The sequence below is a fragment of the Metarhizium brunneum genome, chromosome 3 (assembly GCF_013426205.1).
Source record: "Metarhizium brunneum chromosome 3, complete sequence".
In the NCBI taxonomy this organism is placed as follows: Eukaryota; Fungi; Ascomycota; class Sordariomycetes; order Hypocreales; family Clavicipitaceae; genus Metarhizium; species Metarhizium brunneum.
The window spans coordinates 2,713,006-2,726,915 of NC_089424.1; the positions used below are offsets into that span (position 1 = coordinate 2,713,006).

A 13,910-nucleotide genomic window follows, 5' to 3' on the forward strand; every position below is an offset into this window, starting at 1 on the left:
GAGATGCCATGCTAACAATGTATCAATACCCATGATTATGGGCATTGATTCAAGCTCCTGCCCAAGCCTAGAATTTACCCAACCAATGCAACGTACCAAATGTCAAGGTACGAATCGGCAGAAACAATGCCGACCCGTCGAGAAAGGAAAGCAAAGGAAAGGAAGGGAAGGGAAAAAGCAAAGGAAAAAGGTGGAAATGATGCCAAACAGAGTGTATGCACGGCTTAAACTACTTCGCCCACTCCACGACTTCGAGCGCCATCATAACGAGAACCAAGGTAGACGGAAGAATCCTACAGTATGATTAGCTTCGGTACCATGGAAGTTTGAGCTCCAACGCAACTCACCAAATGACATAGCTCTGGAACAGGATACGGCCCATGGTCTTTTCGAAAACCATGTTGATTTGGCAAATTTGAGCCAGCTGCAGAGCGCTTGGCGCACCCGTGAGAAGAAAACAGACTATGATGAAGATTGGATCGTCCAAGATGCTGACGTTAAGATATTTGGCAGTGATGGCTAGGATCGGGGCCATGATGGCGGTAGGAAGGACCATGCGACTCAAAAGCGATGCAACAAGCAACTTGGTTCCAATCTGCTCCTCCTCAGGGTCGTGGCTGTCTTCGCAAGCTGTGGTGTTTCGCGCCAGATTCGCGCCCAAGACGACTAAAATTAATGGCACAGCAACTCCCCCGCTTGATACGACGGCATTAGTGACACTGTTATTGATAAAAGTGCCTTCTTCGAAGAACAGTTTCTGAAGCGACGGAATAGAGGCAACAAGAACAGCACAAAGCATGGCCCACAAAGGAGGGTTCATGAATTCCCAAACGAAAACCGCCGTTTTGACACCGACTTGCTTCAAGAACGACGCAGTAACTCGCAAGGGACGAGGCATGGCATTGTACGCTCGCAGCATAATACTGCCGATGGAGGCTTTGACACTAGTCCATAGGCAGTTTCCTTTAGCGGCATGACTTCGAATATGAGGAAACGCAAACATGGTGTTGTCGTTGCCGTTGACAGCCACATTCTGTCCATTGGGGAAAGTTGAATAGCCTGCCTTGGCCTTCTTGGGCGACAGCAGTTCCTCGTCATCACTAGACTCCGTCCCAGACGCATGCGACGCACCAGCAGTCGGAGTTCGACCCGCGGGAATGTAGTCATGGGAGTCAACACTTTGTGTCTCATCCTCCTCTATCGTATCACCGTCGAGGTTGTCAGAAAGATGGCCATTTTCGTTCTCCACAGGCTCGTCGCGATACCGTTGCTGACCAGCCTCAGAAATTTCGTCTTGGTACTCTGCATACTTGTTCTTGGGAGCCAGCAGAACGTGGTATCCCCAGCTCCAGCGCACCAACTGGCCGAGTTGCTGGAAAATCAAGAGATACAAGATGCCTCGGGCAGCAACCTCATCGTCATTGTCACCCGGTATTCTGTCCCAGTGGAGACCCTTGATCGTCTGTGAAAGTGACATGACAAGCGAGATAGGAAGTGAATTCGAGTTTCCAAAGACACCCATGGCAGTGACAAAGTTGGAAGCCCGCTTATTGAATCGGAAGACCCTGACGACAAGAGCGGAAACAATCCATGACACGGCGGTCTGGACAACAAAGATGGCGGGAATGATGGCGAGCTCGGATAGTTTTTCAGCGTTTAACTGCGACGCAAGCTTCGTGAAAACTATTAGAGTAGTGGGTTGTTAGATTCATGTCGTGAGAGGGCTAATGCAGTTTGGATACGCACTGAGACATGGCGTGAACAGCATAACATTCAAGTTCGCCAAGAATTTTTGCTTGTCAGCATCGAAATGGCCCAGCCGAGCGATAATGTAGCCCGGCAAGCTGACGCAGACGACTTCTAGGACAGCCTCGAAAACAAGAAGACAAAGGTAGGCAAGAGACGGATGCGGCTCTGGGCTGCCATTTTGGTTGAAAGCCTTCAACGGCAGGTCGTATGCATCTTGAGCCAGCTGGGCTAGTCGAAAGGACGTCGGCTTCGGGAGGACCCTGGCGAGATCCATCAAGCTCCCCTGACGGCGGATCTGATGGATGTGTAAATTTCGAGCGAGAGGTTGATCACGAAGTGAAGGAAAATATCGGCCCTTGACTCAGGTCCGTCGAGAAGGATGAAGCAGAGGGGTGTATAGGCCGCGCGGGTACCAGGATGCCTTTTATCGCCAGGCGAGAGCCACTAGGGCTTCTATCGGTGGCACGGTGGCAACGGCGTACGAACACGACGAGTGTCGATGGAATAACCTTAAAGCAATCAGGGTCGAGCGGCAAGCAGGAGCGGTACTCCGTATTGCCTACCAAGGCAAGAAAAGGACAGCGTCAAGAGGTGTCTCTGTGCGTGGGTAGGCTGCAGGATTGGGTTGCACTGGCGCGCAAACGCCAAGAAATGCAGTATCACGGCAGGCACGGTTGTTGAACGAGATGAGCGTTGAGTGGGCCAATGATTCGAAGGGCCCCGATGGGGACGATGTGGCAGAATGTCTGTCTGCGGCCGAGGCGGAATAGCAATGTACGGAGTATGCAGCCCTTGTTACGGCATGGAACTGCCAAGAGGGAAGATCATGGCAGAATGTTGGAGGAGAGGCAATGAAAGAAAAAGGAAATGCTTTGGCAGCTTGGAAGGATGCCGCAGCTTGGTTTCATAGCATTGCTAGTATCTGAAGCCGATGGGGCACGGGAGGCGTTAAGAACAGAAAAAGAAAAATGGGGAGCCAGGAATGGCTTAGCCGTCTGGTCTAGTAAGTGGGCTGGCCTGGCTGGGTGTGCTGGTAGCAAGAGCAAGAGCAAAGAGCAAGGCGATGCGCCGATAGGCAACAGCGAACCAGATACATGGACCGAACACGCCCCCACGGCGCCTTTGTCCGGGAGGCGTCAACATTGAAGTTTCATTGACAGCGGCTCGATGCGCTCGATGCGCTGGACGGTACTCCGTACCAGCTCAGCAGACAGTACTGAGTACACCAGACGCTGCCTACTTAAGTACCAGGTACGAGCACCGAGGGTACATGTACTGACACTTGACATCAATGATTGATGGCACACTCTGAATTGACAACAGCATTGAACATCTGGTGCAGTGCACTTAACGCTGCGCGTTCCATTCATAACGAAAAGAAGAAGAATAAAGCAACAAATTTCCCAGCTAGCCGCTTGGCTCACCATGACGGCCAATTGCCTGCCTCTCGCTGATAAATGATGTCTTTCTGCCCAATCTTGCAGCGTTTTGCAGCATTTCGCTCTTCTTCTGTATCCACCGCCGGTCACGCCATTCAACGCATCAATATCATTTGGCGATTCGGGACAGGTGTGAGACGGCCCAGCCCAGCCGTGAGAGGTCAGGTCTCACACGAGTTCAAGCAGCCAGATCAATCTGACGTGTGGTCGGGCTCCCCCACACTCAATTCAGAATAAACTTCCCTCCTAGCTACTAGTGTGGTGGCATCGCGGCCAAAGTTCATTCCATGGCTCGATCCCCTCGCGAACGCCATAACCGAAACTCAACTCTGGACCGACGTTTGAAGTCTCGTCGTCAACCTGGAATATGTACAATTTCAACCAGGCGCAACCGGGACAAATGCCCGGTGATGCAACTCCCAAACTCCCAGCCACATCGGCCCCATCGCATCGACTTTCCCTGTCGCGCGACCGGGGGGGCCTTGCTATCTCGCCCGTTCCCACATCTTTGAGCTTGCGGTGGCGCAACCTGGCGTCTTGTTTGGGAGTCCGTCGATCCTGTGGATGTGCAGAGGTCGACCACGTGTGGTGCGAGAGGAGGCCGCCGGTTCTCTCCACCGACGCCTCAATCTGCCGCCGAGGCGTCAGTTATTGCGTATGGCGCCTGGCTTCGCGAGAGAACTGGCGATGCTTGCCTTGAGCCGGCTGCGTTCACGCAATTGCAAGGCTGGATGGTGCGTGGTTGGCAGGATGCGTCCTAGAGATGATTCCGGATGGGCTTCCAATGCCAATTGATTCTGACTGCAGGGCACGCCGGCTCGCACAGGGCAGGATTCGACGAGGGCCATCACCTTGAACGCACCATGTTTCCTGCCGGTAGACGCAAATGAATAGTACCGTGGACGCCGTGCCATATGAATCTTGTCGACTTGGGCATCATTTCTCAAAGGAGTAAATTGGCCAAATCAAAGCGCCGCTGCGACAAAAATTACGAGCCGTGCCAACTTCTCTGTAGCGCGTGGCCGATATGCAGCGGCAGGGCGCTCCGAGATAAAGCCACAGACGGACGACACGGCAAGCCAAATGGAAAATTCCTATCAACACCTCGAACCGGAGGGGCGATCCGAACATGGTATGGGCTGGAGATGGATGGCCGCTGGGTTAGACTCTGGTTCTGTCATGGCCGCGTTCAACCCCAGATTGTTTGCCCCCAATGCGATGGCCTTGATGCAGACTTTGCCGAGTGTTCGAAACGCGGGGTTTGCAAGGCTAGCAAATCCAATCTGCAGAGGAAGAAATGCATCAACATCCGGTCGTTGATCGCACGTACATGTTCAGATGGCGGCTCTCGCCTCTCGGGACAAGCACGACAAGCACGACAAGCACCACTCGTGGCTACTCGTGACGCATTCAGTAACCTGCCGAATTGTTTCTAGCCTCAAGTGTGTACATGCGCTAGACCATAGGCAACAAAATGGAATCTGTGTAAACCAGTAGGAAGCGGTGAAGCTCAGCGGCCTCCGGCTCCTCAGTGGTCTGATTGATAAGCGCAAAGCAGATCTAGTTGCATGGACAGGATTAAAGACATCAAGCCACTCAAGGTAGATTTTGCGACTCTCAGATATGGCGCATCACGCCGGCCTCTCGCTCGCTAGGACCCCCAGATTCTTTGCACATCGGAAGAAATTGGACACGCGACATGCCTCCTCATTTCTCTCCAAACCCGTCGCATCACATATCATGTGGATCTTTGCCAAGTTTCTTCTCTTCTCAGTATGCCGTGGGTTCGCCTTGATGTTCTTGCAGACATTGGTTGCGTTCGAACCTCCCCGCACCACGGCGCTATGTGCTGTCCATGAACCTCCACGGCTTGGCACATAATGGTGTTACCCTGAGAGATATCACATGCATTGCTGGACAACGACAGGAGACAGGTTTCATATCCTGAGATGCCGCCCTGCGCCTGTATAGCGACGTCGAGTCAGACAGACTGTACTACCTAGTCCTGTCCTTCTCACAGACTTACACGAGCGGCTGATGACGCCTTCGCTTGTATCACAGCAGCACACAATTTTGTATCAACCTCTTATCTTGACATCTAGCTGCTGGCCAAAACAGGGGACACGACAGATGGAGACCATGATACATATGTGCAAGGGAAAGAGGAATATATCTTGGTTGCCAAGGTACTTGGCGATGCTTACGCCACTATCAAACCCCGATCTGGTGGGTTGCTGAAAACAGCCATGCAGCTGGTTCATATAGGATGAGCTCCGGGACATGCAAATTGCTCTCGATATGCTAGAGTTGTGTAGACGGAACATGTCGCCGTCTGTCAAGTAAACTAGCTGACGTGGGTAGTTCTCGCCGACCCTCGACAGTCCTTCAATGTGACAAGCGACGGCTGGACTGCCGTGTCTTCGATACGCGATGCTACCAAGCAACCGATGTTGCATGTAAACCTTGGGCCATTTCCATCTATCCCAGAATCCTGCTTGAAGCATGCGCACCCGTACTAACTTACCATGCCGCCATCTCTTGAACATGGAAAACTCCGCAGATCAGATCATGCATCATGCCGTCTTCGGTTGGAACTGTCGAACCATGGACAGTTGCAAGATTCTGCAATAGATTCTCACACGGGTAGGTGAGATATCTTGGCCGACGTACCAAGACGAACACTCCCTGTTTGTGTGAGCCGTAACGAACTTTCTGCCGAGCAGCTCGCTTACGCTTTTGCGTTTGGTGGTGACATGAGTAGAAATCTGGCCGCATGGACTAACATTACACACACAGGCCGAGACATCATCGATGCGTCATGCGTCCCCACGCCACGACGACCTCGGTGAGCAAGCTTGCCTACAACCTTATCTCGACTTTGGTTGTCGCCTAGTACGGAGCAGATGGACGGGACGTCGATTCGTTTTACTCGCTGCCATTGGGCTTTGGGTTCAATGCGATCTGGTGGCATCACAACGGCTTCAGAGACATTCTGCCCGATGGGGTACATGCCAGCCCCTTGCGCCGTGTTGGAAGACGAGAAAGCCATTGTTCAGCTAGGAACGGACAATTCCGCGGAGGACAAAGCAATGGCCCAAAGCCTTCATCACGGTGTATAGGCGAATGCGCGGCCCTGCGTTTCCGTTCTCTCATCTCAAAGGACCAGACTGTCGCCTCGGCGTCCAGAAAGAGCCTTGGGCAACCGCGTCAACGTAAAGCCACCCCATATCTTGACTGGTTGAAGGGGTGATGCATGGCTTGACAGTAGTTTGCTCACCTGGAAGAAGGAAAAGAAAGAAAAAAAGAGGATAAGAAAGAAAAAAATTCCGGCCATCCATGTCCGTTGGGAAGCAATGCCGAGAATCCTGGCCACCGTCGAGACGATGACATTTTTTTTCCCACCCAAAGCACAGCCATGATTGAAGTCAGGACCAACATGTCGGCGTCCAACAGACACGGTGAGTCACTTAGCAACGCCAGCTATTGAAACAACGACGAGCATGACGCGGCTTGTTGTCTTGTCTCGACGCCTTTTTGCTAGTTCAAGAGGGCACGGAAAATATTTGATTGGATGCCGTGCCTTTTCGCAGCCTCACTTCCAGCTCTGGCATGCTGGTGGAACATGTGAAGTTGCACAGGTGAGGCGTCTGGTTGACGCTGGCGTCCCGGTTGCGGCAGCGCCCCACTGTGGCCCACTGTCGACGTCGGTGAGGCCCTGAGCCATGAGCGCCGCAAAGCCACTGGGACGGAGTTGTCACAAAATTGCCTGCCCAAGACGTCTATACTTGGAGGCATCAGGCATAAAGTTCCACCAGAAAAGAGTTTTTTCTTTCTTGTCTGGTTGTTGATGTCGTTGTCGTTGTCGTTGTCGTTGCTTGTAGTGCCTTGTTGAGAACAGGCATGCATGGGGGCCCTTTTTGCCAGAGCGTTGTGGCAAGTGATTTGTTGGGCAATAGGGGCCGTGTTTTCGCGACATGGAACATTTGAACCACATAACCAGACTATTGCCGGCCTCGGTTCCCCAGTCGTCGTTGAAGTTTGTCTCCAATCAGCCAGTCGACATTTGCAAACCCAAACTACCGAGTACTGTTAGTATTCGACCACCCAAATTTTTTTTTTACAAGACCTTTTCCCAGCTTGCAACCGTCAATTCCTTGTTACAATCCGGTTTCTATCTAGTCTATGGCTTTTTTTTTTTTTTACTTTGATGTCCTGCTCCGCCAATTGTTAGCTTGAGCCCACATTACGCCCCGCTACTCAACACTGCCTAGGGTAGTCACTCCGTACCAAAGTGCAGATTATGCACTGATTCAATTCCAAAACCTCCCCCGCGACAATCCCGTCTCTCTCTTCCCCCCGCTCACAATTCAATATCACCATCCCGGACTTCACGACGGATCGAGTAGATCTGCCATCTCTCCTACAGCGCGACGACGTATGCCCGAGAAAATTGCATGGTGTACACCGAAGCTCTTTTGCGGAAGCGGCTGCGCCATCCGCCCAGGACCGTTGCTTCATTGCTTCGTCCACTTCCGCTGCGGCGATGAGCGGCTCCGATTCGATCCCGGTGACGCCGGGCGACATGGACCCATCCAAAGACGTAGAGTCGTCGACATCTCCTGCATGTGATGGTGATGCAGCTTCTGAACCCGGCTGTGCCAACGAGTCGGTGCCTGAAGAACCATGTGCCGCGGACAAGCCCAAGCGAATGCCGTCGCTGCGGTCCGTATCCGACCCGCGGAACATGAACTCGAATTCAACATCCATGGGATTGTTGGGGAGAGCGCGAAACCCGTCAAACACCCCGCCGACTCTTGCTACTGGCGCAGGTGGCGTCATGAACAACGATGTCATGGCGAGAGCACGGGCTCTTCATCAATCACGCATGGGCAGGTCGCCCATAGCCAGTTCCCCAAACTCGCCGTCGCCCTCCTTCCCAGGCCCCGGTCGAAACGGGTTTGCCTTGGCAATGCCAGCAGCTGCAATGCACCGGCCAAGCCCTGTGCCGCATCCGAATTCGGATCCCGTGGTGCCGAAACCGTCCCTGAGCCAGAGAAGATTCGGCATGAAGCTGTCCGATATGGGCGCCGGGACCTCGACGCAGCCCCCCTCCGGCCTCAGGAGGGCCGGTGCTCCCAAACTTGCTGACATGGAGGTCGGTGCGCCAGGCGGCCAACAAAAGCCCAACGGATCCGGTCTCGGGTCGAAACTGGACGACTTTAAGAAATACATTGATGCTGAGAAGGGCTGGATCACGTTTGACGGAGCCGCCACCATTACCAAAACTGGCGTCAATTTTGCCAGCGGGCAAACATTCACCATTTCTCTCGACGAGGTGCAAATACTCGACGAGTTGGGCAAGGGCAACTACGGCACCGTCTACAAAGTCAAGCATGCCAAACCGTCAGCTCCACGATTTGGACATGGCCTATCGGGCGTGCGGCTACCACACTCGCTTTCAGATACGGTTGTGGACACTCAGGAGACAAAGGCAGCCGCAACCGCCGGCGAGGCCTCGTCTCCAGACAGCGGTAATGGCAGTGACAGCACGACCGGTAAGCTGATGGCAATGAAGGAGATTCGACTGGAGCTTGACGACGCCAAGTTCTCTACCATCCTGAAGGAGCTGGTGATTTTACACGAGTGCGTTTCTCCGTACATTATCGATTTTTACGGTGCGTTTTTCCAGGAGGGAGCAGTCTACATCTGTATCGAGTACATGGACGGGGGGTCCATCGACAAACTGTACGCCGGCGGCATCCCCGAAAACGTGCTGCGCAAAATCACCTATTCCACCGTCATGGGGCTCAAGTCCCTCAAGGACGAGCACAACATCATCCACCGCGATGTCAAGCCTACGAATATTCTGGTCAACACCAGAGGGCAGGTCAAGATTTGCGACTTTGGCGTCAGCGGTAACCTGGTTGCCAGCATAGCCAAGACGAACATTGGTTGTCAGAGCTACATGGCCCCCGAACGAATCTCTGGCGGAGCAATGGCCCCAACCGGCAGCTCTGACGGAACGTATAGCGTGCAAAGTGATATCTGGAGTTTGGGCCTGACCATTATTGAATGCGCAATGGGGCGATATCCATACCCCCCTGAAGTGTCGTCCACCATCTTCAGTCAGTTGAACGTGAGTATCCGCCTCCCCCCACGGGCGGCAAAAAAAAAAAGCTTATGACGGTGAAAACACAACACGACAACTAACGCGCGCATCTAGGCCATTGTAGAAGGTGACCCGCCCGATCTTCCCAAAGAAGGATACTCGGAAACTGCACAAAACTTTGTGGCCAGCTGCCTGCACAAGATGCCAAAAATGCGCGCCACGTACGCCATGCTACTCAACCACCCCTGGCTGCAGCCCTTCTCCAAGCCCAAGACGATCACGGAAGAGGTCGAGGAAGGTGAGGAAGCTGAAAAGGCAGCGGAAGCCGTGGGCAACCTCCAGCTCGGCGGGGGCGACACCGAAGACGCCGACGTCGCAGCATGGGTCAAGGGCGTCCTTGAAGGCGGCAAGGACAAGTCCGGCGACGGTTCTCGTCCTGCGCTGCATGCAGTGCCCCTGGATTCCGTGAGTCCCAGCAGCAGTCCGCCGTTGAACAGGAAGCCTTGAGCCCAAGCGTGAAAAAGAAAAAAACCTCTTATGATCGCAGTCGCACATTCCCCCCCCCCCCCCTTTTGCTTTGCGGGGTGGGGGGCTCGCATCCCCCTGGCAAAGTCTGCCCGAATACTTGTTGCTGAAAATGAAAAGGGTGAGGCATAATACCCGACGTTGTCGCCCACCGACACAGAGCTGGTATCTCGTTTCGGCTGTGCATGGGGAGCGCTTCCAGTGGACTGGCGAATACCAGCCAGGTGTGTTTGCTGCTTTGTGAAGAGTTTGTGTCTGGGGCCGTTGGCTTTTTTCTCTTGTTCCTCTTTTCTTTTTTTTTATTTTGGTTTGTCTGCTGTTTATTATAGGTTTTATCTAGGGACTGTATACGCATGGGGTAAGAGTAGACGCTGCATGATACACGGGCAACGCGGGTGGGTTGGTTTTTTGATTTCAGGTTGGCGGGGGTGAGTTTGCATCGCGGGAAAAAAAAGGGTGGGGAGGCCATGTACATAGAGTGAATGATGAACAATCATGGACTGCTTCACATGTTGGTCCCGTCATCTTTGTGAAGTTGTGCCTCAGGCGTGCTGCGCTTGGTACGCTTTCTACTGAATTCGGCATGGCAAGAGTAAGTTTACACATCTCACGTAGACGTTCGCCGTGCGCAAATAGCATCTCCCGTCATGGCATTCAAATCAAAATTATTTATTACCAATTCCACAACACCCCAACCGCATGGGTATCCATCTCCTTTGCTAAACGAGTGAGTATGTATGCTATTATGTACACCAGGGCGCTGCGTGCGTGTCCGTAGCCACGGACGCCTCCCGCCTCCGTTTCGTATACGCGGCCGTTGGTATCGTTGAAATGAGCGTCGATGTTGTCTCCAAAAAAGAAAAAAAAATGAATAAATAAATAAGAAACAAACAATAAATGCCAAAGCATCTTTATCCCAAGATACGCAACGCCGGAAATATGAAAGGAGCGTGGATTCGACTTGCAACACGCGGCAGAAACCAAGCCACTCACGACCCAGCATCAACAACCGCAGACGGCAACGCAAAACTATATAGTCTCTTTTTTCTTTTCACTATCCAGCGCCTTCCTCACGAATACTCATCCTTGACACGACGACCCTCGTACGAGCGGGTGCTCCTCTTGCGGCGGAAGAGGCCGCCGCCGCCGGCACCACCGCCAGACTTGTCCCCGCGGATACCCAGGCCAAACAGCACGAGGGCGATGAGCGCAGCGACAAACGAGCCCCAGATCCAGCCGAAGCCGTAGGCGCCCAGGTCGGCGCTGCGGCCGGCGTCGTTGAAGGCGTTGCGGGCGCCGACAAAGGTCGCGGTGAACAGGCTCGTGGCGACGGCGTGGAAGAGCAGCGCGACGCCGGTGACGATGAAGGCGATGGCGGCGCCGAGGCGGCCGCAGCAGGCGAGGAAGCCCGAGAAGAAGGCGAGCACCTCGAAGAAGAGGGCAATCAGGATAAACACCCAGCTGAAGCGCCACATGTAGAAGTAGTGGTACGAGGTGGTGCCGCCGCCGTAGCTACCGCCCAGGTCGTCGGGGACGTTGCGGGCGTTGGCGGCCCAGGCCCAGCCCAGGGGGAGGCCGGCCTTGGCGCTCGTGCAGTCCTGGTTGTTGTCGCCGCAGATGTAGAAGTAGGTCCATTGCGAGTAGGCGCGCGCGCCGGTGATGCCGTCGGTGTGGGCGCGCAGGAAGTACGTCTTGTTGAGGGGCGTCGAGTCGGTCACGCCCGCGAGGATGATGAAGAAGAGGAAGAGGATGGAGGTGGCGAGCATGACGAGGCCGCCGAGGCCGAGGGGGAGGTCTGCGGGAGGAGGGGAGATGTGGTTAGTTGGTGATGGCTGGTTTTGTTGTTTTGGGGGGGGGGGGGGGGAGGATGCGCGGGCGGCGGGAGGAGAGAAGACTTACTTTTCACCATTTTTGGCAATTGTCGGAAGCCCTGCCGGCTGCGTATCGTGTTGGGAGATGGGGAGGATGGAGAAGAGAGGCTCGAGGAGGGAAGTAGGGGGAGGGTATGCTGGTATATGAGAGGCGGGCAGGTCAGGCAACGGCCACGTTTGTAGCGTCGACAGGCTTGGCTGTTGTATCCGGGCGCGACACACAGCAACCGATTGTCGTTTGGCAAGTGTGGGAACACTGGTTGAATTGGCACTGGTGCGTTTTAGCTCACCAGACAGGCCGGGGATCGAGGCAGATGAGAGCCGTGATGGAAAGCTTGCTCGAGGGAAGAGCCGGCGGGCAGCTTTGGTCGCAAGCTAGCGCAGCTCTGTGTCTCAGTCGGGCCAGGTTGTGTTGTTATTTCTTGGGCACAAGAAATGCGCACGAGCAGGGATAAGCGTCGACCGGCTGGTTGGCTCGTGTGGTCCCACCGACGGTGATGGTGATGGTGATGGTGAGGCAGGGGAGCGGAAATACCAAGTTTTTGCAACACAGGGCGCGAGGGGGAATAGAGGCAGCAATTGAGAGGTGGTTTGCGAGGCGAAACAGGCTGGCGGCCGGTAGAAATAAAAACGTACGTTTGACGTCGTCTGGTCTTCTGCGCCGGGCTGGATCGGGTCGCACGGCGCCATAGAGCCGGTGCGTGTCCTCGTCTACCAAGTACCTCATGAGCCATTGCCAGGCCTGGGCCTCAATATTTTGTTTTGGTTACGTCTGCCGTGGCGCCGGTGCCCATGGGTGTGGACCTCGCAGACTGGCCATGACGACACTGGCGGGCGCCGGCATTGCCATCCATTGGCCCAGCTGCCCAGTGCAGATGGGGGAGGGAGGATTGGAGATGGAGATGCGGATGGAGACGTCGGCGGGCGATGCTGGCTGATGATGCCGCAGACCATGGCTGAGAACAGCGACACTCTTGCACCTGGGCCCAGTTTCATGACGGTTATTACTTCTACGACTATGATTATTTTTTTTATAGAGCATACACCTGACGGGAGAGGCGATAGTCTTGCGGATATGGCCATGTACGAGTACAATGACCAACGACTAGTTGCTTCTTGATGATTGGTCGAATAATTGGCGGTTCACGGTCATGTTTAATAGTGCCCCTGCACCTCAAGGTGGCAGCTCCCTGTCCAGCTGTGAATTATGTACTTAAGTACGTAGTATGTATATATGTAATTTGTACAAATAAATAAATAAAACCCAGTTCGCATATGCTCAATCAACTTAATCCCCTGGGCATCGTGGCAGTCACCCGCCGGCTGCACCGCCAATTCCACCACCTTGTGCTCCCCGTGTTCCCTCAGCCCGCCAGACCAAGCGCTTGAGCTCTCGCAACAGCCCTCAACCCGGCCCAAGAACATTCATGAGCTACTTGACTTGTTGTTGTAGTATCCTCCAGTGCCGCGGGTGTGCCGACCAACCCGACCAGTTGGTGGGCTCAATTCTCCACTAGCGGGAAACCTTCGCAGAGCTCCAGGGAGCTTCCCCGGCCCCCCATTGGCCCCACCGCCGAGCTGTGATGTCATCGAATCACAAACCCGGCGAGAGCTGTTTCGCCCCAGTAATTCACAGCTGGCCTGTTGCTCCGGCCATCGAGTGCCGGGCAGCCCAGCACATGCACGGAGAGTATCCATGGCTCACGCCGTGCTCGTGCTGCAGCGACATCTGGAGGTTTCAGCCGGGTTTCCAATCCTCTGTGCTTCACCAGTGTCACCACTGCGTTGCGGGACCCCGTTGACCCCATTGCGCCAGGCTTTGCGCCGGACTTGACCGCTTCAATGTTGGCTGGGTTTGCATGACGTCGCTAGACATGCTGGACGATTCGTTGTCGTTCCCTCGAGTCTAGCGGCATTGCCCTAGCTTGTGCGACACAGGCCTGGTGCTGTGCGAACCACGTTGACACTCTCATTGCGCATCTCGACTCTTGTGACTTTCTATTTTGGCGTGCTCAGATGAAACAAACGGTGAACCATCGACACCACATGGAATCGAGTTTCTAAACGTAAACATTTTCTTCTTTATTTCTACAAACGATAAAATTACAACTATTTTCACTTGCTCTCCGTCTTGCTCATTTGCAGCGATTAAACGCATCGATTCCCACCGCCAAGACGGGCAACATCATGCCATGGGTATGCACATACAGCTTTGCT

General features: G+C 54.1%; 3 protein-coding genes across 3 annotated transcripts; 1 reads left to right on the forward strand and 2 right to left on the reverse strand.

The window, feature by feature from the left end:
• Positions 1–229: 229 nt before the first annotated feature.
• Positions 230–2,023, reverse strand: G6M90_00g060740 (uncharacterized protein; the record flags this gene model as incomplete). Its single annotated transcript, XM_014689157.1, has 3 exons — positions 230–293; positions 348–1,683; positions 1,747–2,023. The coding sequence occupies 3 exons, from the start codon at positions 2,021–2,023 to the stop codon at positions 230–232; spliced, it is 1,677 nt and encodes a 558-aa protein (XP_014544643.1).
• Positions 2,024–7,731: 5,708 nt separating this feature from the next.
• Positions 7,732–9,804, forward strand: wis1 (Protein kinase wis1; the record flags this gene model as incomplete). Its single annotated transcript, XM_014689158.1, has 2 exons — positions 7,732–9,324; positions 9,412–9,804. The coding sequence occupies 2 exons, from the start codon at positions 7,732–7,734 to the stop codon at positions 9,802–9,804; spliced, it is 1,986 nt and encodes a 661-aa protein (XP_014544644.1).
• Positions 9,805–10,892: 1,088 nt separating this feature from the next.
• On the reverse strand, positions 10,893–11,731 carry SUR7 (the record flags this gene model as incomplete). Its single annotated transcript, XM_066130704.1, has 2 exons — positions 10,893–11,617; positions 11,722–11,731. 2 exons carry the CDS (start codon positions 11,729–11,731, stop codon positions 10,893–10,895), a joined length of 735 nt encoding a protein of 244 aa, XP_065986639.1.
• Positions 11,732–13,910: the final 2,179 nt, after the last annotated feature.